Raw genomic sequence first — 23,757 nt, 5'->3', positions numbered from 1 at the left:
CTCCTCCTAAATCTACTGACTTCAGTGGACATAGAAGTGATGCAACACTGCATAGGACTGCACTATTAATGTTTCAGACTTGCTACCATAGAAGGCGATTTACAAAATAAATTTCACTAACCTTTGGCCAACTGGGCTTCAAAATAATGGACCTTTTCCCATCACCCAAGGCTTTTCTAAAAACAGAAACAGTCACTAGTTATTTTTTAAAAGATTTTATTCCAATCAAAGCAACCATCCAATTCATTCCAATCAAAGCAAACCATCCAACCATCTGAATCTGCCGGTGGGAGTGGCATGGACCACACTGATTGACAGGTAAATCTCTTGGCAGGGGGTCACCATGGCCCCCTCCCCAGAGGTGGGACATGGCACTGGATGCCATGCCAGTGTCCCTGCATCCCTGCTTCCCTGCATCCCCCGGGCAGTCTGGGGAAGGAGCCAATGTTAGTCAGCCTCCTCCCAGCCATTGTCCCTGTTGTGCTAACAGCTGGGCTTTGGACTCATGCCATTAGAAACGGGTGCTTCTCAGCGGTAGGGAGACTTTTTTGCACTTTAATCTTCCCCACACTGCTGGGAAGCCTCCCTGGGATTGGCAGGCCATTGCAGTTGGGCACCCAGCCTGTTGGTTGGAGCTGCCCATTTTAAGAGGGGCAGATTTTAATTCATCTTACATTCCCATTCTGGGGTATAAACAAAGGGATACCTTCATATACAGGACAAGGACAGTGCCTATTTTAGATGGAAGGCAAGAGATCACTGAGAAAGAGGAAGATCCCACAGACGCAACATAATAAAGCTAAAAAACCCCATCACCTCTGAAAAGCAAGGGGGGTAGGGGGAGAAATAGTTCAACAGCAACAAAATAGAACTTATTCAGGAAGGAAGGTCTTCTGCAGGGAAGTGCCTACCTCTTCCATGTTTCTATGAGCTGGATCACAGAATGCCATTCAGCTAAATATGGCATCTCTTCCACCAGAAGGCTACTAACTAATGCAGTTGTAGAATCTAACCATGAGTTAGATTCTAACTCCACATTCAAAGCACTAAGCCAGATTAAAGTAGACAATTTGTCCAGAAAATAGTACCATTTGTTATCACTTTCCCTGCCTAGAGAGGCCAGCTCTTAAATTTATCCAATAACTGCCTGGCCTAAAGTTTACTAAAGATGTTGGGTAAGCTGATTGGCTTCAAATAAAACAGAACTACAATTGCCACACCACAATCCTTAGGAATATAGACAGATGTGGAAAGGATATTAGTCTAATTAGTCAGAATCTTGCTACCCAAAGTTAGCTCCTTTTATTATAGTCTAAGTAAGTACAGGGAGCACTATATCTTACATGAAGCAACTGATAATGGACCTCATCCATCTTATCAGCCCATTAGAGCTCCAGAGGATCTCACGAGTGACAAGTATTCACATCCCCAAGTAACCCTCACAAGGGAAGCTATCCACATGAGATATGTGCTCAAGAACAACCAGTGGAACTATTAATATGAATGAAGTCTGTCAGATCTAATGTGAGCAATTTTATGCACACACAGTGTTTAGTAAACTGGTCACAGCAACAAAAAGAGAATTCCATTACTGTGCATAGGGACCAGAATGTAACAGGACTCTTAAGTCCTAAACAGCATCAGCAGTTAGCTCTTTATGAAAACGTGATGTAAGAAAAGCATTTGTTTTCACCACTACTGAGTAGGCTTTCCAAGGCATTGCAGCCTGTGTTTTGTCAAACTTGGTTCATGTTTTCATTGACCATCATATGAATTATCATCCCTTGGGCTTCAGAGTTTCCTAATCCACTGTAAGCCATAGACCAAACTAGCCTTTAGCTCATGTAAGAGAACACCCAATAGCTACTGCATTATCAGCGCACCAGGCCTCAGAAGTGTTGAAGCCTATGAGATCGTCTATGCATTTGCTGGCCAAGAGCTGTCTGGAAACCACTGGATCTACCTTGCTTTTAAGGGAGACCATCCAAAAATTTTTTTTAGCTATGGTGCATATATATATGGTGCATATATATATGGTGCATATATATATATATACAGTATATATATATACAGTATACATATGCAAATCAAATATCTATTTTTGGAACTTCTTAATATAGTTGAGTTTTAAAAGCAGACTTTTATTTTATTCAGGTAATTTCAAATCTTGGAACTCTAAGGAGAGAAAGATGTACTTACTTATACTGTCCTGTTCGGAGAAAACAGAGGGCCCGGTTGCCATAAAGGAAGTGATTCTCAGGCCTTAGAAAGCAAAATGCAGTTTATAGTCTAAAGAAATATGACTTAAATGACAAAAAATGTTACTTTACATTTTTATAGTTTGATATATTCAGGTCCAAGTTAGCTTTATCCCCTCATTTGTATGACAGGTACATGGCTACCAAAACTGTTTCAGTTCTGACAGGTTTCTTTTCAACTTTCCTGTATCTGTGCTAAAAGGAAGTCTTTTTAAAAATACAGCAAAGGCTGGCAAAAGTAAGAAAAGGGACCCACTCTTTGGCTTTTTACATTGCAGGAAGTTTGGCATTAAAAACTCTAAATAAACACATTTTGCATAGATACATGTTCAGTTATTCAAAACGTATAGATTTAAACTTAAGGCAGCTTAAAATTGTAACTGGAAAACTCTGGTAAAAATTCAATGAAGCTAGAACTGTGCTATTAGAAGCTGCTACTAATGAAAGAACTGTCAAGAACTGCCAACTAAAAGCAAACAAGAAATTTTAGGAGAAGCCAAATCCTGTCACTATTTAAAGAACACTAAAATACCATGAAATCCTGCAGCTCTTTAGAACTACCGGTATGTATATGCCTTACATCAGAACTGTATTCTTCCTACCCTTCATTATATTTTCAAAGTCTTATCCCTCAGGAAACTACTTTCTTTTTTGAACAGGAGACTTCTAATATTACATTAATACACATTAATCCATAATTTAGCTCTTACCAAAGTTCTATGGCTTTTGTATATGAGGTGATAGCAACATCAAAATTCTCTTTAGCAAATTCTTCATTTCCTCTCTTTTTCATATCATTACTTTTCTGTAATGAAACATGTGAAAAATTCAAATTAACTCCAATTGTTCTGATTCTCCTGTTGAATTTAAAAAGTCAAAAGTAAGGTGGACTAGAGATGTGAAGGCCTAGGAAAAGAAATAAAATTCAGACGAAAGCCCCTCCTTCCATGAAGATCTCCCCCCTCCCCCTCACTTTTTCCAACAAAATTTGTTTTGGGAAATTTAGAGAATGGAAAAATAAAACTCCTATAAAATATCCTCTCTTCGAATGCATGCAATGCTTTCCAAGTTTATTTTCCACTAATAATGTATAATATGAAAAGTATTAAAACTTGCTCAATTTTCCCATTAGAAAAATTGGGAAATTTGGGTGAACTCTGGAAAAACTCTTAGAATTTCTTTCCTTTTTGAATAAGTGACATAAAAAGTAAGGTTTTACTCAAAATATATAATATTTTATGTAATATTTATATGTAATATAAATTGTATTGTAGAAGGCTTTCATGGCTGGAATCACTGGGGTGCTGTGTGGTTTCCGGGGTGTATGGCTGTGTTCTAGCAGCATTCTCTCCTGATGTTTCGGCTGCATCTGTGACTGGCATCTTCAGGCTGCTAGAACATGGCCATACAGCCCGGAAACCACACAGCACCCCAGCAATATAAATTGTTTCTGTAAAACAACATACAGCACTACTAATTAATAATTCTTATGTCTATTATAGAAATATATTTTCAAGAATCTTGGTTTAAAGTGCAAGTAATGTTGGTAACCATCTTCAGCTTCCAGCTCCCACCCCCTCTACCTGTGGCCCAGTTGTGTGGTGTTGACCACTCGGTCAGGCCCATTTGCATAGTAGGAAACCCACAAGGACTTGTGTGGCACTCCCACTTTCTTCTGTAACCCCTTCATCAAATTATTTGCTCTTTCCCTTTAAGGCATTAATACAAAAGTATGAATTGCATATATTTCAATTCCGCCTCCCCCAAATTTCTGTTTTTGCTTATTTTCTCCGCAGCTTCAAAATTTCGATTAACTTTGCATCTTGAAGATGGACACATGATAAAATAGCACATTGGCGATCAATTCTCTGAATTTAAACATTACGTTTCAATGCTACCAATACTCAAAAGTGTACAAATGGAAATCTTCTGCACTAATTCTAATCAATTCAGCAGAAAGAGCCATGTAAAGGAGTCTATGTATGAGAACTTGTGCATTAAGAATAGAATGTTGGTAGAAATGGCTCTCTCAAGTGTTTGAAATGCATTAGTTTACAATAAGAGGAAAACAGGAAAAGGGTGCTTCTACATTGCAATTTAACCAGCAACATGATGACAAAATGAAAAAAAATCTTGCCTTTATGCAATTTTCACAGTGATGAGATTCAAATTCTTCAACTAAATTGTAATCCTCCAATACAACTTTACTTATATAATGTTTGTCTGCAAAGAGAAGAAAATCAAAATTACGGCAACAGGTTGACTACTGAAACCCACCCACTACTGCATCTGTTCTCAAATTCTAGCAACCTGAGGACCTCCGTTCTAACTAAAAAACATACACAGACCACCAAGCCCTCTCTGTCTCTCATGCTAGCACAGGCAACCCCTTAACAAAGTGTGCTTTCCTTCCTCTTTACGTTAGCAAAATTGACATGAGATGGGTTCACCTGATGACTTTAACAGACTTGTGGACACCCTTGAGTACTCTCACAGATCCTAGTCTGAAAACCACAGATTTGGACAGTAAGCATTAGACAGCTGTGAGAAATGGCACTACCTGACAGAGTCATTACTGAATTCAGATGTCACAACAAAGTACAATTAATACAAATAGTATTGTCGAAAGCTTTCACGGCCGGAATCACTTGGGTGCTGTGTGGTTTCCGGGCTGTATGGCAGTGTTCTAGCAGCATTCTCTCCTGACGTTTCGCCTGCATCTGTGGCTGGCATCCTCTGAAGATCCTCTGAAGATGCCAGCCACAGATGCAGGCGAAACGTCAGGAGAGAATGCTGCTAGAACACGGCCATACAGCTCGGAAACCACACAGCACCCAAATACAAATAGTAATGAACAAACAAGCTACAATCCCTAATTTGAAACACTGGTTTGTAACAACCATGGTTTGATTATGTACATTTGGAAAAATGCTATAGTTACTAAATTGATTTCACTGCAATTTAACTTAAAAGGAGGCAGAATATTGGCCAACAAGTGAAGTTGTAGGGTATCAAAACATAAGTATGCAAAAAACTGTTCTTTACAGTTACATGGACATACAAAAATCATTTTAAATTGAGGTCAGAATAAAACATAACAGTTACTTGTACAGAAGTAAGGTCAGAAAAGGATAGGAACAGTCATTGTCCCACAAACTATTCTACATTTTATATATACTTACATGCAGCAAAAAAGGCTTCTAGAAAAGGCCAGCAATAATTTCCAAGAGCTTCTAGTTTCTGCAAAATCCCAATGTCTTCTGCATACCTCAACCATTCAAAGGCATCAGCAATGTTAAAGACTCTCTGTTTCACATGAAGAAAGGGAGCCACTGTCACTTTAACTATGTAAATAGTCATTATAGCACTTAAAATGAAACAAGCACATAGAAATGTGCCACATGTGCCACATGCACTGTGCCACATGCACTGCTAATAAGGCATGCCCCCATTTGTAAGGTGTCTGCACTGATACACATAGTACTACTTTGGTAAACTTCATATTTTTATTCTTTCATGCACAAAAAAGACAGTTAATATCACCTTCTCTTAAAAAAACACAATTTAACCATCCCATTGAGAGATCATACCAACATAAACAGTAAATTACTATAGTATTCCTAAAAAGAGATACACTGTTTTAGACAGAACTATTCTAAGTCAACAGTAAACTACTGCTTAAGAAAATGAAAAGACCTCTAAGAAAATCCAGACTCTTCAACTCTATGCACAAAAAGATAGGCAATTTCCCTGTTATGTTGGGGTGAACTCTTAACCAGCCACTGGATTATTAAGCTTTGTTTAAATCCAATGGTTTTAAGTTGGCTCCTGTGATTTACATAGATCTTCATTTAATTCTGGATATCTATGCCTTAACAAAAACAAAACAAAATCTCCAAACTGTTATACATGCTGGGCATCTAAAACACTTTGGGTGGACATTCTGACAATCAAAAAAAGTATTTTAAGTGTTTGAATACAGAGTTGCAAACAAACTTACACTGTCTATCTCATTCCCAATTTTAAATAATCCTTTGATGAAATGTGGAACGTTCTGGAAGAAAGGACAAAAAACACATCTTTTGTACTAAGAACATAAGCCAGCTGAATCAAGAAGAAAAAGCTCATTCTATCCATTTTCCCTACCCCATTCTAATTTAACAAGAATTTTGCTAAAACAGCTCATTATAAAATCATGCAATGACCAGAGCCACTGTGAATGCTAAGCAAATAAAACTTCAGCGATGCAAATCAGAAATAATGACAAAAAACTGTAACTTAAAAAAAATCTCTAACCAATTAATGTTTATGCTGCTTTACAAAAGCTAAAATTTCAGATAAGTAGTACTAGCTTACTGCGAATCTTTTGGCCAGATCAGTAACATCTTCTAAAGTCTCCATTTCACTCAGGCCCTCCAAAGTTAGCTCACAGAAGTGAGTTCCGCTGAAATTAAGTAAATTTCCATTAATTGCCATTCTCTAACATGTACAAACAACAAAAAGCCAGTTCTTAAAATATGGTCAAATCTCTGATTCTACACAAGAAACACTCAGGTTTTCTTACTTGTATCTGCAACCTGGCTTTGAAGTATACCAGAAACTGTAGGCATTCTCAATTTATTTAAATAATATATTAAACATCAATAACTCAAGTCTGTGTTTAAACAAGAACTTAACATGACCACTTGAAACCATGACCTGGTTACAGGAATTACTGTTAATACTCCCATTGTTGTTGTTTTTTAATTTACCTGATGTTCTAAAATGTAAAAAACGTTATGCTTTGAATCTGATAGCCTGCTAAAGGCTGGATTTTGTGACAATATATTTAGAACCTTAATCTCCTATTATGCAACCCTATTACACTAATCTATCTCATTCAATGTAGTATTGCTCATACAGTCACAGACTCAAGAAGAAAAAGGAATAAAATGTGTTACTTGTTATTCCTCCAGTATTTAATTATTGCCCTTATACCTTTTGCCACGAACCAAGTAACAGAATCATTTATATCTGATAATAGCCACATCACCTATGCTCCCATACAACGAAATGCCTCATTGGACATTTTCATATTTTTAAATAAAGGAGTAATTAACCATATATAGGACACTCCATGATCATATGTTTGATAATTTAAACTTTGTCCTTGATATTCTATTGGAATATGGCACTTTTTTATACCTGCCCTCCAAAAGCACCAAAAGAAGGGCATTCATTCTTGAGAAAGTCAAAGCTCTTCTCAGCTTTGCTATTGACAGGCAACAGAAATATTGGCAGTTATATACTATTGCAAGATTCCTTGAGAGTATGTCCAAAAAATGTGAAATAGATTTTAAATAAATACATGTGTACAGAGTATAAGGTAGAAGCTTAAATAATGCAAAAACAAAACCACTTACCTGAGATCTCCATTAAATTTCTCATTGAGGTTACGTCTACGTTCAAATAAAAATGGCCAAAAGGTATATATTTTAATCACATCACAATATCTGTGAAGCTCACACACAGGCTTATTACACCATATTGTCCAGATATCATCTGAAGAAAAAATAAGGATGTATATGGGTAATGAGACACAACAAGGTTTTAATAACTAGAAATTATGTTTAATCTTCACAACCATGTTGTTGTCTTTCTTGAACAATCATTCTTTTTACATAATTATAGTGATTTGACTGTCTTTCCCGCACAGCAGAAATAAAATGCCATGCAGATGTTTTAAAAAGATCCATTTGGACTTTTTGTGTTCGCTTCTCGTGGACAAAAAAAGGATCGCCAGCCAAAATGATTCCTTTTCCTGCCCAAAGGTGCTCTTGTCAGTTTCATAGTTGAGCCAGTCATTCTGTGTGCTGCTGAAGAGTTTCTCCATATCTCTGCCATTTGGTGAAGATTTTCCACGGACATCTCCTCTACTCACAGCTCATTCCCACACAATTTCACTGTAATAAGTACATGAATAAAGTTTGTTTTCCTTGGCAATCTCACACAAGTGTCATTTTTCCTTTTTTTTGAGGGAGATGTTTGCAAAGCTACAATTAAAATATGTACATCTTGCAAATGCTCCTGTTGTGTTGGCATAGTTTTGCAGATATCTCCCTACAAACAAACAAAAAGGAAAAAACACTTGCATGGGATTGCCAGGGAAAACAAACTTTATTCATGTACTTTTTACAATGAAATCACATGCTGATGAGCTGCAGGCAGAGGAAATCTCTGAGGGGAAACTTCATTAAAGGGCAGAAGGGCGCTCTGCCATGGAAGCTTGATGCCATTAAGGGGCGCTCTGCCATGGAAGCTTGATGGGCAGAAAACGGTAGGCACAACTGCAGCGAAAATGAAAATAAGAGCTGGGATGCGGGAGAAGTAAAGTGTCTCCTGTCTGCTTTGTTTGCACAGGCAAGCCAGAGACATCTTCAACCCATCTTCAGAAAATGGGATCACTAGTTTAGTGATTTTTGAAAAACCTGGGTTGAGAGAAATAAAAGATCTTGAAGACATTTTGGGAGAGAGAGCTGTGCGAATTTCTTCCCCAAACACTTTTTATAACACTCTCAAGATGTTACATTTCTGATGTGTGGAAGAGATCTGTGTCTAGTTAGGGTAAGTCTGGACATAATCTAGTTAATTTGGTGTAATTTTATTTGAGTTGTATACAAAAGTACTTTTTTCAATGTCTATATAAATCAGGGACACTCACAGCATGGCGTAGTTGTTAAAAGGTCAGACTAGGATCTGGGTGACCCCGCTCTGCCATGGAAGCTTGATGGGTGTCTTTGGGCCTACCACACTGTCAGTATAACTGACATCACAAGGTTGCTTTGAAGATAAAACGGAGATTAAGAGAACCATATGCCATTTTGGGTACATATCCATGTGAATGGTGGGGTTTGGAAGTGACAAAACAACAACTAAGGTTGACCCTGTCCCCCAGAACGCCCTGGGCCACGTTGGTGCAGTGTTTTGCTTATTTACTACAGAGCAGTAACAGACACCACATAATCAGATTTGAATCACTGCTGTAGCATCAACACCAGCTTTTATGTTACTTTATCACAGTGGTTCTCAACCTTCCTAATGCCATGACCCTTTAATACAGTTCCTCATGTTGTGGTACCCCTCAACCATAAAATTGGTATATATAAAATGGTATTAGGCGACCCCTGTGAAAGGGTCATTTGACCCCCAAAGGGGTCCCGACCCCCAGGTTGAGAACCACTGCTCTATCAGTACACAGAGAAGCAAAGCACATAATGTGGCTATTAGCAGCCCAATCCAGACCTGACGGACAGGTGAGGATAGTGCCTCTCTGGCACCATCTCACCCCCTCCACAGGGCTTTCCCGCAACGTGAGAAGCCCAAAAAGTTTAAAGATGGATCTCTTTCACCTTGCATTGCCAGTTTATGTACCTGGTTTGTATTTCTTCGAAGAACACTTTTCAAATTTCTCACAAGCCTACAAAATAACACAGAGATTTATAGTTACCACTGTAAAAGCAAATAATGAGAACAAAATTTTAGATCTGTTCACATTTAGGCAACAATGAACTATCAGATCCAACAGCTTGTTTTGAACATTATTCTCAGAATATGATTTCCCTGAAATTAGTATAGAAACACACCAAATCCCCAAGTTGCTTTCTTGCTGAAGAACACACACCCACCAACCAGTTCTTCGCTGCAAGCTAAAAGGATTGCCTGAAAAACCTGTTTTGTTTTAAAGCTGAATCTGCTATTTAACTACTGCAAAAGGAGGACTTACAGCACAATAATACTTTTTTTGCACGCAAGACCCAGTAATAGACCTGAATAGGATTCTGAGTAGACCTGTATAGAATTGCCCTGCTCATTTACTACAGCGCAAAAATAAAATGAATCAACTTATTTGCTAAGTAGTGACAGAAAACAGACTGAGACTAATTATAAAACATATTTTGAAATACATAATAGAAAGCTGCACTAATTAACAAGACGAACACTAAAGAATTTTCCCCAGAAGGTATTGGTATCTCAAAAGAAACAGTTTTCTAATTGCTACAAATGTCTCCATTTTTCTGGTTTAGAAAATTTAGGGCAGCACACTTAGTATTACCAACAGTGCTGCAATGTGAACATCTGGTATCTGTGCTCAAAAGTAACTCGACATTCATTTTTTTGGCACAGCTTAGGAAAGGGTTTGACTGTAGCCCCAAACATGCAACACCTTTGTTGTGCAAATAAAAGATGTACACATTGAAAATGGGAAATGTAAAATGCATAGCTAGTTAAAAAGTTTTGTCAGAAAGCAAGACAATCACACATTATCCTTTAAATCACTTACCAGTGCACAACACGGTTTAACAAAAGTACCATACAACATGATGTCATCAATTTGTGCTTCAAATGTATAACTCTCCATGCTGCATGATCTTAAAAAGGAAACAGAAAAAAAAAACCTCTGAGGAATACTGCAAGAGCAGAGGCCACTATAACACAACCTGCCAAAAAGTTTTACACAATGCATAAATAATATTTATATCACAGAACATTATTGAAAGCACAAGTATATTTTCTCTTGGTATTTTGACTATACTGAATTACTGTATTTTATTAGATGTCTATACCGCCTCTCTCCTCTCAGGCTTGAGGAGGTTTCCAACATAATACACAAAACAATTATCTACTATGTAGAAAAATTCTTTAAAAACTGAATATATACACTAAACCAAGATAATTAAACTTCCACTTTACTGAGTCCTGGTTAATCTAAAACAAAACAACACTGTTGCCTCCTAACAAGGGGTGGTCGGAGACAGGACAGAAAGGGGGAGGCCAGAGATGATATCTGTTGCTGGATGCACTGAGGATCTGCTTCCCTTTTTGTTTATGGTCCCTTGGAATGTTTATGCAGGCTGGAGACCAATAATTACATTTAATGATAGTGGTATATAATGATTGATTGGATGTAGAATTGCTTAAACAGATTAGGATGAAATTACATGTCTCCACTCTTGCAGACTACCGTAGACAAGAATCCATTCTGAGATGATTCAGGCTCAAGAACCTTGGTTTGTTTAAGCTTGCCCAAAGCTGGCGGTAATGTTGAGCAAATGTTCAAATGTTGTTTCTCAATGAACAGTCCAATGAAAAACTGGATATCTTGTGCACACATTCTATATTTTACATGATATATATGATATTCACTCCACTGATTGCATATTGTTTCATTAACGGCAATACCTGTGCACATTTTTTCTTGTTTCTTTGTTGCAGTTTTTAATGCAGTTTGTATTGGTTGGTTGTTTATAGAATATTTGGCCACAATAACATTATAAACTATTATTTATAATAATAATAAACAATGGCAATCTGGCAAGGTATTGCAACAAGAGCCTGGTAGGTGGAATTAAAGAAATTAATCATTCCCTATTGCTATATCTCCACACTGGGAAAAGCTGCATCTGCTAGATTCTGCCAACCAAACATCTGTTAAACACAACAGAACCTGAAAAAATAATCCCAACCACTACTCAAAGTTGAATAATTAAGCAGAGGAAATGGCCAAAAATAAGGTTCTCAGTTCAACATAGCTAGGGTTACCAGGTACCCCCTGCTTGCCATGGGCAGGCGGTGGGGTTAGGGTTGCTAGATCCAGGTTGGTAAACTTTGGGGATCTAAAGATGGGCAGTGACTCCATCTCTTGTTAGTCCTTTACAATGACACAGAGGTACAATGCCACAGAGTCCATCCACCAAACCATCTATTTTCTCCAGGGGAACTGATCTATGTAATCTGAATATGAGCTGAAATTCCAGGGGATCCTCAAATTCCACTTGGAGGCTGGCATCCCTGGCCAAAACCAACATACACAGCACAGTTTATGTGATCAAGAGAATCTTGATTTGATGGGAACTTGATGCAGTCCAGATAAGACAACTGAGAACCAGAAGCCAGCAAGACAGGTTCACAACCGCCCAAGAGCAGGAACCACACTCACTGCCTACACGGAAGACAAACTCGAGAACTGGGGCCTTGGGAGGAAGGAAGTTGCCACGTATGACTTCGCAAATGCACTTTTTCTCATCTTCCCCGGCCTCAGGAAATCAATTTTCCAAAGTAACTTGCAATGCAAAAAGCATGACTTTCAACCTATGGAGACGCCGGGGCCTAAAGAGACACCACCACCCTGGGACCATTCCCTGCTGCCTAAGGCCAACATTTCATGCATCTAACCAAGGGCGCCATGCAAGCCGCTGCCAGAACAAATCCCTCAGTCTCTAAGATCGCACCAGCCTCTTGGATTTTTCTCCGGGGTTGTGATTAACGCGGCTACCTTTTTCGGATTCCACACTGCAGAGTTTGCCAATCAGAGGGTTATCATCACTCCGGGTTCGGGAATATCTGGAGATGAGGGTGGAGTCCGGGTGACTGCGTTTTAAAGAGGCGAGAGACCTCGGTAGAGTATAATACCACTCAGTGCCTCTTCCAAAACAGCCATATTCTCCAAGAGAAGAGGAATAAATGTTTCAAATAAGTATTTAAGCAATTTATGCCGGCTGGAAATCAGTTATAATTCCAGGACATCTCCAGCCTCCACCTGGAGGTTGATAACCATATGGCAGGGAAGAGGCCTCTTGCGCACTATCGGAAAGAGAAGGGAGGCCTCGGAAAAAGCAAAAGCAAGGAAAGAACTCGCACACAGTGCGGAACTGGGGGGAGGCCGGACCACGACGGCGCCCAACCGCCGCTCACGCGCCCACTTTTGCTCTCACCCAGGCCGGCGGCCGAACCCTCCCGCGGCTGCTCCGCTGATTCGCCACTTAACTTCTCTGCTCGGGAGCCACAGTTAAGCTACCACGTCGGACAGCCCGCCCTCCACGCTGCTCTGCCTCCTCATTAGTCAGTCACTGTGCTAACGTCACCACACTCCAAAAACCGGAAGGCGCCTGTTTCATTGTGCTTACATTTTCCTTCCTTCCTTTCCGCCCTCTTCCAGCTCAGCCACAGAGAGGAATCCTAGAGTGGCACACTGATTAAGCTACAGGTAAACGTTGAAAGACTCGATTCGCCATGGGTTTAGAATGGCATAGTGTTTGCCTCCAGTTTCGTTATTAAGTGAAAACCCAGCTACATGTTCCATCCTGGGAAAAAAGTTTAGTTTTCAACCGGAGGTGTTAATAAGGTCTGCTATGGTACCATGCTAGGGTTTATTTTTCTCTAATTCTGTGGTTCAATCACGGGGGATGTCCATTACACATGCGTATAAGCTGCACGTGCCGTTTCCTGGATGTTTTTGTCTAGTATCAAAACCTCCCTCATATAGCCTGAATGACAAGACTGATATGCCTAATAAAGGTCAGTTGAAGTAGAATGGCAACACTGCGGAAAACGTATGGGTACATAGTATTTCAGCGGATGCGAGCATACTGAGTTTAAGTATCAACTGTCTGGGTAATTGTGTACCTTGGAAAAACGGGAAGGTGCAATAGAGGCTCTTTAGGTCTATGTCATGTAAATATTGTTGATGCGGAGAAGAGCCCAGGAAAGAAATGTACATTTTCACCAGTGACCTGGCTTAATATGACTTAAGGTCCAAGAGATGGACGTGTGTTTTTGGTCACATCTTCCCCATTTGAAAACAATGCATTAATTCTAGCAGAAGGGGGATGGGGGAATGGAGACTATAGGAACTAGCTGGAATCGGTTAAACATATTTCAGAATTCAAAGGACTAACGAAAGCTTGGGATCATTTCCAGGTTTGTAATTCTAGTTCTTGGAGTGTAAATGCAAACATGCTAATTGTCTTAGGGTTGTCTTCTTAGTGTCTACAATATTTGCAGAAATAAACAGGAGTCCTTAAAAACTAACATACTTTTATTCTAGCATAAATAGAAAAATGTCCTGTAACTGCTATTGTGAATGGTCTCTGTATTCCCTGGGTATATATGGATTTTACCCAATTAGATTTTGCCCTTGAATTCCTTGCCCTTAATGTTTGGTTTGTTTGTTTCATACTTCAAAGATACATGTCTACCCACTACATTGCATTTAATAAGGGAGCACTAGTCCACAAAAACTTCAAAGTGCTATTACAGTCCTGTTTGGTTTTTTGCAGTAAACCAATATGGATTTGCTTTGCTCTGGGTGCAGCTAGGAGTAATCTAATATTCCATTTGTCTGGTTACTAATCTTGTATTGTTGTTCTTTTCCCCAAGATAAAAAGAAGTTACCAGCATGGTTGAAAACTCACCAGCACCACTGCCCGAAAGAGCTATATATGGCTTTGTTCTTTACTTAGGCTCCCAATTTGTCTTTAGTGAGTACATTTAATTATTGAGCAATCTAGTAAATCCAGTATTCATTCCAGTGTGGCAACTGCAGTCCATCACAGTCCTTGATGGCCACAGAAGAGGATTCTCATGAGTTCTCTGCCTTCATTATGTGTCACATTCAATATTATAATGACCTCTAACCTAGAATAAGAATAACTGCTTTTCAAACTAGAGGGAGTTGAAACTCAATATGGTGGTAAAGAAACAAAAACAAATTCTTAGGAATCATGACTTGTCATGGTATATTCACACATACTGAATAATGTACTTTCAATCCACTTTCATTGCACTTGGCAACTGGATTTTACTTTGCATTGGCAAAATCCACTTGCAAACGATTGCTCAAATAGACTGGAAGTACATTATTCAGCATGTGTTAAAGTTCCCATATGAGTGGTACAGCCACAGTCCTAATCATAATTGGGAGTAAATTGCTTATCTGAGTAGAGCCTTCTGCAATTTCCACCCTGCAGACTGGCAAGATCAACAATTGCCGTTGCATGTTCATTCTCTGTTGCAGTCCCAAACCTGTTTGAATGGCCTGACTGATGAGGAAGGCTCCCTCTCTTTTGGCATTCTGTGAGCTATTAATTATTCAGGAGGGCCTTCTTACGTGGGCAATAAGGCTATATGATTACAGTTTATGATTATATGAAAATAGTTCAGAAAGATGTTTTAAAGAAGCAGAAATTACCAGACTACAGTATGTGGCGGCGTCTATTATCTGGGTGTATTATTATTAATTACATTATATTATGTAATTTCTACATGTCATGTTAATACTTTAAAGTTTCTTCTTGGTTTCAGATTTCTGCAATTTTAATTCTATTGTACAGTTTATTGTATGTCTTTGCCAATTTTTTTGGTGTTAAATACTATCTATATATAATTTTAGAACAGTTTTCTTTTAAATTGTAACAAGCTTCTATGATCTTTCCCACTGTTCTGTCAGAATATCATAGCCAAAATTTCTATTTAATCATTACCGATTTAACCTCATCTTCTGTATTCCATTTTAATAACATCTTATACATTTTTGTGATTAGTTTGTCAACTTTTGTACATAGATTGCATTCAAAATCTGTCATTTGTGGATTGTTTCTATTGTATTGCTTATTTGATGTCACTGCTGTTTGTGTTGATTTACACTGTGTAATCCACCTTGAGTATCAATGAGAAAGATAGACTATATAAGTTAAGAAAATAAATAATAAAAAATCTTCCTTATACATGCTGCTGTATGAGGTGCCAGAATGCTGAAATGGTAGACCTTTGTACTTCACACTGTTCCCTATGGTATTTAACACACAAACTATACTGATTCCCTGTTAGTGAAAACTAACATAGCTTGTGAGGCCACAGGCCTGATTATGCTATTATTTTGAAACTAACAAGCCTGTTGTGAGAAAAAATGCACTGGGGACTAGAAAACAACAGCAGTGCTTAGTGCGCCCCACCCCCACCTCTTCCTTACTTTTACCAGCACATGCAGGCATTGGTTGCTGCCCCTTTTCCTTGGCCCTGCTGCCCCCCCCCCCCGGTCGGAAGGCAGGCAGACAGGCAAATGGGGGGCTTGACTACTGTTTTCCGAGGAGTTACTGCCGTCACTGCTTGTAAGGCTGTTCCTGGCACCAGTAGTGCTACTGCTGCTGCCACCCTCCTCCTCCTGCCAGTGCTGGTTTTTTTTTGTGACTGGTGAATCTCATCCAGAAAACTGTTGTTGGCGATGACTCACTTTTTAAACAGGAGTGCAAGCAGCCTACCCTCTCTGCTTGCATATCTGTGCATCTGGTTAAAAAACAAGTCAATGCCAATATACCTTGCCTTTTATAAAATAGGATTTACATGAATATCTTACATGAGGGGATCCTCCATGCAGTCTGAAGTAGTACATCTGATTATATAATGTCATTCTTCTATATATGGAGACCAGGGTCAGTGGAACTTGCTTTTAAGTAAATGTGCAATCAGAATGCATAAATTGTATAGAACAGTTATATCTTGGGCCACTTTTTGATTTTTTGTTTACATATAGGTTCTTTGATTTTTAAAACACTACAGCAATATTTTAATTAGTACTAAAAGGGGAAATACAGCCAGCATTCAGTGGGTTAAATATGAATATTAAGAACCAGCATATGATATTCAACTACTATCAATTCAGAAGAGAAGTAAGTTCTTTGAGGGACTTTGTGTTGAGTAATGGCAGTCAGGTTAAATGCATGCTTGGCTCCTAGAAAAATAAATACTATGTCATGAAATTATATTCACCATTATACCTAACTTTTCTTTTGTTTTTTCTTGTGTAGTTCTATACCTTGTTTGGGCCTACACACCTGAATCCTGGCTATTTTCATTGGGGTTAACATACTGGCCTCAAAAGTAGGTTGAAACAGTTCTCCCAGTGATGTTACCAGGGGGGTAGACATTTAATTTATGCAAGGAATTAGCATGTTGTATTTTTAGCATTGGGAGGGAAGGCAGCATGGTGTAGCCTGATCTGAGAAACTAAGCAGAATTGATACTTGGTTGGGAGACCACTAGAGAAGGCTCTGTAGTGGAAGGTAAATGGCAAACCACTACTGCTTCTCACTTGCCTGGAAAGCCTGATGGGGAAAATTTGGCTGCAATGGAGGGAGTCTTACACTCCAGTAATAACATACAGATTCAAGTCACAATTCTAGATAAAGATTTATTGATCAATCAATTGTACCTTAAAATCATTATAGAAACTTCTTGGCAATGGCCTTAGAGCAAGGACTTGCAAGTTTGGTTATAGTAATAGTGACATCATCAGGGTTTACATGTATAAAATGACATATTCGGGACCGCATCACCCCATATGTCCCTACTCGGCCTCTGCGATCAGCAGAGGCCAATTTGCTGGTGATCCATGGCCCCTCGATGATGCGGCTGGCCTCCACGCGGGCCACGACTTTTACAGCACTGGCCCCGGCCTGGTGGAACACCCTTCCTCCAGCTGTCCGGGCCCTGCGGGACCTGGGTGAGTTCCGCAGGGCCTGTAAGACTGTGTTGTTCCACCGGGCCTTTGGAGTGTCCAGCCGCTGATGTGGTGCCCCCTACCGCTCCCTATTGGGGCTGTTACATCAGGGTCCCCTCATATTGAGGGGCCTACCGTCCCCCCCTTCTTCTGGGGGTAGGTTTTAAATTTGAGGTTGGACGCCTGCTTTTTATGCTTTTTATGTATTAATCTGTTTTCGCTGGTTTTAAGTTATTTTATTGTTGACATGAGATGGAGCCTATGTATTTATATTTATATTGTATGTGTGATTTGCTCCTGTTGTTTCTGAATTTTTGCTGTTCACCGCCCGGAGCCCTCCGGGGATCGGGCGGTATAAAAGCCGAAATAATAAAATAAATAAATATTGATTACAATACTATCAGTCACATAGAAATCTCTCCTCCTGCATCTGCATCCCTTTCTGGGAGCTAAAGGCATCATTCACATACCATCTTAAAAGGGAGGGAGAGTGAGGATGCACTTGGTTCCACTTCAGAGATTTTCATGGCTGTATTGCCCTGATCAGAACACTTTAAGAATAACAAAATCAACAGTTTTTCAGACTTGGTGACACCTTGGACACGATAAGTCACCTTAGCAGGATCAAGACAATTCCAAATCAAAGTAGATGAGAAGTCATATAAAAGCTGAAAGAAGAGTAGGTTCAAATTTCATATGATAAACTAGATACTTCTAATTTAATTAATTGGAATGACTTATACTAATTGTCAACAGCCATGTTGGAAGCCGCCTCGAGCCCCTTGGGGAAGAGGCGGCCTACAAGTTCGAAATATAAATAAATAAAATAAAAAAGGAATAAACAGGAATGTTAAAAAAAATTCCTTCAAGCTTCTTTCTGGGGGTCTCCATAAGTCAACTGCAACTTGATAGCACTCTATACAGACTGCATTTGAACAAGAACAGCCCTAATATAGCAAAGGATCTAGTCGAACATCCTGTTTCCGAGAAAGATCAACCATATTTCTCCAGAAATCCTATAACTGGGAACTGTTGGACTGAGGATCAATTAAGCTATTGTAGTTAATGGGAGACCCTTTCTTTTAAAGACATTTAAACTAGTGGCTATTGCTTTATCCTGTGACAATGAATATTGTAAATTAAGCTATGCATAGTTGACAAGAGTAATGCATGACAAAAGTATAATTTTCTTTCATCCATTCCAAACCCAACTGCCAGTCAATTTCATTGGGGCCCTGGGTTTTAGCATTGCAAAAGTAAAATCTGTCTATTTTCATACCATGCATAACTTTTCCATAATGTTATAAATATGTTGTGTCTCCTTTTTGTTATATTTATCTAAATAAAGAAACCCAGGTGCTTTAAGTCACTCTTTTTAAGAAAGATGCTTCAACTGTGTTATCAATTCAATTGTCCTTTTCCATAACTTGCTTCATTTAGGGACCGAAATCATTTTTACGGGATGTTTGCATGTGCGTGACAGTACCTAAAAAGGTTATTATATTGCAGGTTCTGGGCTGTTGCTTTGCCTGTGTACCTTTCAGTTAGTGTGGGAATAGGCTATATACTTCTCTTCGGAATTAACATGATGAGTACTGCTCCACTGAACTCCACACACACAATTACAGGTAACCTAATGATGTGATAATTTACTGTTCTTTGTTCTTCCACTGTCCAATAAGTACTTGGTTATGCATTGTAAATATTTATGGTAGTTTAATTTGACATTAAAAGGCCAGTTAAATATATGAGTCTGTGAAAGCATACAATATTGTTTGTCTGTGGTATGATCTTAAGCTGAAATTACTATAGTCATAAAAGTTATAACTCCTGTTCCTGGTGCTTTTGCTTCCATTCCCGCTTCCACTTTCTGTATCTACAGAAACTTGCATTTGTAACCAACTGCTTTGTGTAATGTGCAACTATGCACACAGATAGGAAAATGCTTTCCACTTTGTTATCTTGGTATTCTACCAACAGACTGCGGTCTGTTATCATTCCTATCTTGTGCTTCTTTTTCCTTGGACTATGGTGCTTGGACAGGTGTGATGTCATGGTTAGGGTGCTGAACTAGGATCTGGGAGACCCAGGCTCAGATCTCCAATCTGCCATGCATGTTTCTGGATGACTTCAACCATTCTCATGCTTTTAGCCTGACCAACCTTATTGGGTTGGTGTGAGGATAAAATGGAGGAGAGGAGAATATGTAAACCACTTTAGATTCCCACTGGGGAGAAACCAAGGTATGAATGAAATACGCTATTCTAATTGGTAGACTTTGCAGAATTGTTTTAAGGGCTGAATGTGGGAGATTATTCAGCAGAGCAGTCACTGAGAGAGTTCTGCTTCTTAATGTTGAGAATTTGCTGTGAAATCCTATGCAGTTACTCCAGTCTAAGCCCACTGAAATAAATCGGTTTTAGACTGGAGTAACCCTCCTTAGGTTTGCTAGTCTTCCAAAAAGACATTATTTCAGAACAAGGTTCTAAAAATATCTTGAACAATGCATTTTATGTGGGATGAGGCACTAAAGTTACTTACCTGCTTAAAGGGGGAGACACACCCTTTTTCCATGCAGAAAATTAATTTCTTCTAAAAGATGGCTAAGATAGGCCAATTGTTTGACAATGAGAATGTTTTAACCATGGAACATTCAATTTTAATGTCTCATTTGCATCCAGAAGTGGTACAGCCACAAAAGGATGATGTCATCTTCTTCTGAATGTATAATTTGGTAATTATTTTCGTAACATTTGTATAGCCAAAAAGTCAGCTTAAGATGTGGTTTGGATTGAAGTGTTTCAGGGATTTGGGGAATGGATGCTGGAAACAGCATATTTACTTCAATGATAAAACTATTGTCTCAAGTAAGCTAAAAGGATGACATGGTTTTGCATTTTCTACAGACCACTATGCAAGAAATCAGAAACAGAAGAAACCACAAGAAGAAGCCATCCCTGCATTAAGGGATATTCCCATTAGTGAAGTAAACAAAATGTTTTTCCTGACTAACAGAGTGGTTTGCAGTCGAAATTGATGTAACGAAATACCTTTTAAAAATGTATAGAAAAGAAATTATGTTCCTGAAGTCAATGTTCTTTTGTTAAAGTGCCAAATATTTTATTTTAGTAAGAGTATATATAAATAAATAAATAGCTAGCAAAATGCAAGCTCAGAAATCTCTTTCAGTTCATACTACAACATTAACCAGATTGTTTTCATTGTGTGCCCATGCTGGTTTCCCACATATATGGAAAAATTCAGGCAGTATCATCAGTGCTCAAGTCAGAATCTGTCAGTTCTCCCATGCTATAATAATACATTTCTTTAAGGTTTTGCAGTTCCATTGAAATTCAGAACGGTATAATTGTTCTCTTGAAAATAAGGTGACGATTTTATTGTATTCTTACTTTCGCTCATTCTGCACAGCATATGTATAATGAGTTGCAATCGTTATAAATGAACACGTTCTCCCTTTTTGTAAATGAAAAATGAATTAATTTGTAACGATTGCAACTCATTATAAGTATGCTGTGCAAAATCCACATTTGTGAACAACATCTCCAGAGCTTATTTTCTAAATAAAAACTGAGGAAACTGAACACAGGTATCTGCTGTACAGTGTGTCAGACTATTGATCTATCTTGCTCACTGTAGTTTGCTCTGGCTGGCAGCAGCTCTTCAGAGTTTCAGATCACCTCTTCCTTGATCTGTTTAACTGGAGATGCTGGGAATTCAAGCTGAGACCATCTGATTGCAAAGCAGATACTCTGTTACTGAGTTACGGCCCTACCCAGAGAGTTAATAGGACATTTTTCTCAAGTGCCATGCTCTAAACCATGGCATATTGCCAAAGACCCGTCTAGGCCTTTGAGATGGTAGCAATGCCAAGCCCTGGGTTTCTGAACCAGTACTCAAAAACACAAAGCAAAATTTTTATATTTTTATTAAAAAGAAAAATTGTAAAAAAACAGCTTTAAGAAATTGGTAGTAAATATGAAATCACAAGGTGCATATATAGACACTCACTAGAACAACAAAGTACACTTACTAAAAGAACTACTGGCTAGAAAATAGAACAGGAATCCTTAGTGCATAGACAGAGTTATTTTGGCAATGTAGAGGCAAAAGACGAAAGACAAAGGAATGACGGCTGCTAATAGAGATGAGATTGATTGGCATAAGCTGGTCACACCAAAGAATTACCAATTAACCAATCAAATAGCAAGTTGGTGAGAACTCTCTGGAAGGTGAGCAAATCACCCCATCCTTTTGAAACTTTCAATTAGGGCTTTTGCTGACTGGCTGAATCCAGCTGAAAATAACTGGAGATGACTCTATGCCTGTAATGAAGAAACTGACCTTGGTAATGGTACCGCCTATTTCTATCTATAAACATCTGCAACTAGGCTATACGAAAATCATGAGAGTCAGAAAACAAAATTTTATCAGCTCTTCCAAAAAACTAGAATGGAGACTCTTTGGACATAGCAGTGTACAAGCAAAATGTTTATTCTCTTTGCACATACTCAAGATACCCAGGCTATAACACTCTGTATCTTGATCTCTATAAGCCATATTTCAGATAATGTCTTGGGCAGCCCAATTCATAGCCCTGAGCAGCTGGGGATGGTGCTGCTGCTGTCTCACTGCCTCCAGAGGGCTTTCCAGAGCACAGGGAAGCAGAAAAACAAAACCCTCGCCACTGGAAAGCCCTCCATAAGACTTAATGGTCATGCCATCTGAAAGGGTGGTGTAAGTCCAAGGCCTGGGCCATGGCGTAACAAGCCAATGCTGGAGTGGGAGCCGATGGGGCTGGTGGTGGCTGATAAGGCGCCCAGCACCACGTCCAGGCGTCCCAGGGGGCCATGCCATCCACCTGCTGATGTAGCCACAAGATGATTCATCCCCATCCCTTTGGATTGGGCCGTCTGTTGGAAAGAAAGCTCTAAATACAAAATAGTTCACTATACTTGGTATTGAATTGTTTGCCATAACTTGGTTTGCATTAATAGAAGATATTCCACTGCACAAATTTTTACTACACTAAATTTTTCAGCAATGTTTTTTTCTTTGCTCGATTATACAGCTGAAACAATATTGTGTTTTAATATGCTTTATTTTTAAAGAGTACTGACTGAAAATAAAACCATTTCAAAAACTGTGAAGTACTGTAAGCAAAAGACATTTTATTCATTAAAAAAAAATCATTAGACTTCTTTCTCCCTTGCGGACCTGAACACAGCTTATGTGTGTTCAGTGCCATCAAATTGCTTCTGACTCATGGCGACCCAATCAGTGTCCTCCAAAACATCCTGTTGTTAACAGCCTTGTTCAGGTCTTGCAAACTGGGGGACATGGCTTTCTTTATAGAGTCGATCCATCTCATGTTGCATCTTCATCTTTTCCTGCTACATCTTACAATAGAAATGAAATGGTTAATAAAACCAAAATAAAAGCAATGAGTAAACGACAGTGCCACCAGACCATTCCCAGTGGGTAGACTTCCACAGCAGCCCAGGGGGAAAAGAAGAGTTATTATTTTTAAAAGTTCATGTTTTTATCAATGCTGCTGTGCTTAGGGTACTATGCATCCTGCTGGGATTGGCTAAGGACGTTTGAACCCTTAGCCAATTGGTAAGATAAAATGTGCCCATTGTGTTGATTGTACTGACTCACTGTGTAGTCTGTCTTGAGTCCCTGTGAGAAAGGCAGACTAAAAATAATGCAAATATGTAATATATGTTCTTGTTGAAACCACGTGACAACCCTAAATGCAGTCGAACATGTTAACATATGAAAGTACTTCTAGTACATATCCCAATTCTTGTTAATACTTGGGGGAGGCGAAATGTCTTGCGTTTATTAACAAATTCTAATGCAGCAGTCTTGCAACATTTTCTCCTCCATTTCAACTCGTGCATGAAGCGTGGATCCATCATGCCAGATGGTCTAACGCAGAAGCCTCTGAGTCCAAACGACTGAAATGCAATTAACGTTTTACTAACCCCTGAGGCGCCACCGATGCTACCCAAGCTTCCAAGTTGTTCGCGTCCGTTCCCGATCAAGGAGGAGGGAGAGGAGACACTGACCAATCAGATCTGCAGCTATGTCAGCCAATGAACTCCGCATAAGAAGGAGCCGGAGCAGCTAATCCGGAAGCAGCAGCGGAGATACACCCGCCAC

General features: G+C 39.1%; 2 protein-coding genes across 9 annotated transcripts in view; one reads left to right on the top strand and one right to left on the bottom strand.

The window, feature by feature from the left end:
* Positions 1-13,132, bottom strand: part of TTC3 (tetratricopeptide repeat domain 3) — a 76,687-nt gene extending 63,555 nt beyond the window's left edge. Inside the window, exons 1-11 of one of the 4 annotated variants that reach the window (XM_048495683.1) lie at positions 13,010-13,132; positions 10,579-10,666; positions 9,669-9,714; positions 7,661-7,799; positions 6,615-6,702; positions 6,259-6,312; positions 5,441-5,564; positions 4,396-4,481; positions 2,969-3,063; positions 2,200-2,262; positions 122-176 (exon numbers count right to left, since the gene is read on the bottom strand). In XM_048495683.1, the coding sequence (XP_048351640.1) occupies positions 122-176; positions 2,200-2,262; positions 2,969-3,063; positions 4,396-4,481; positions 5,441-5,564; positions 6,259-6,312; positions 6,615-6,702; positions 7,661-7,799; positions 9,669-9,714; positions 10,579-10,656 (828 nt within the window). In that variant the 5' untranslated portion in view covers positions 10,657-10,666; positions 13,010-13,132. Of the gene's footprint in view, positions 1-121; positions 177-2,199; positions 2,263-2,968; positions 3,064-4,395; positions 4,482-5,440; positions 5,565-6,258; positions 6,313-6,614; positions 6,703-7,660; positions 7,800-9,668; positions 9,715-10,578; positions 10,667-12,570; positions 12,974-13,009 lie in introns of those variants that run through there. The other 3 variants (XM_048495686.1, XM_048495685.1, XM_048495684.1) reach the window with 3 other exon arrangements.
* A 23-nt stretch (positions 13,133-13,155) lies between these two features.
* On the top strand, positions 13,156-20,741 carry LOC125432227 (phosphatidylinositol glycan anchor biosynthesis class P). Of its 5 annotated transcripts, none has more exons than XM_048495698.1 (5): positions 13,156-13,281; positions 14,454-14,554; positions 16,880-16,952; positions 19,081-19,199; positions 20,478-20,741. In XM_048495698.1, exons 2-5 carry the CDS (start codon positions 14,473-14,475, stop codon positions 20,606-20,608), a joined length of 405 nt encoding a protein of 134 aa, XP_048351655.1. In that variant the 5' UTR covers positions 13,156-13,281; positions 14,454-14,472; the 3' UTR covers positions 20,609-20,741. The 5 variants fall into 5 exon arrangements, with proteins under 5 accessions (XP_048351655.1, XP_048351657.1, XP_048351654.1 ...); XM_048495700.1 differs by lacking the exon at positions 13,156-13,281 and adding an exon at positions 13,289-13,419; XM_048495699.1 differs by lacking the exon at positions 13,156-13,281 and adding an exon at positions 13,460-13,592.
* The last annotated feature ends 3,016 nt before the right edge of the window (positions 20,742-23,757 follow it).

This window comes from Sphaerodactylus townsendi, linkage group LG04 (genome assembly GCF_021028975.2).
Source record: "Sphaerodactylus townsendi isolate TG3544 linkage group LG04, MPM_Stown_v2.3, whole genome shotgun sequence".
Classification (NCBI taxonomy): domain Eukaryota; kingdom Metazoa; phylum Chordata; class Lepidosauria; order Squamata; family Sphaerodactylidae; genus Sphaerodactylus; species Sphaerodactylus townsendi.
Note: the sequence above shows the minus strand (reverse complement) of the source record. Positions and strands in the feature narration are given on the sequence as shown.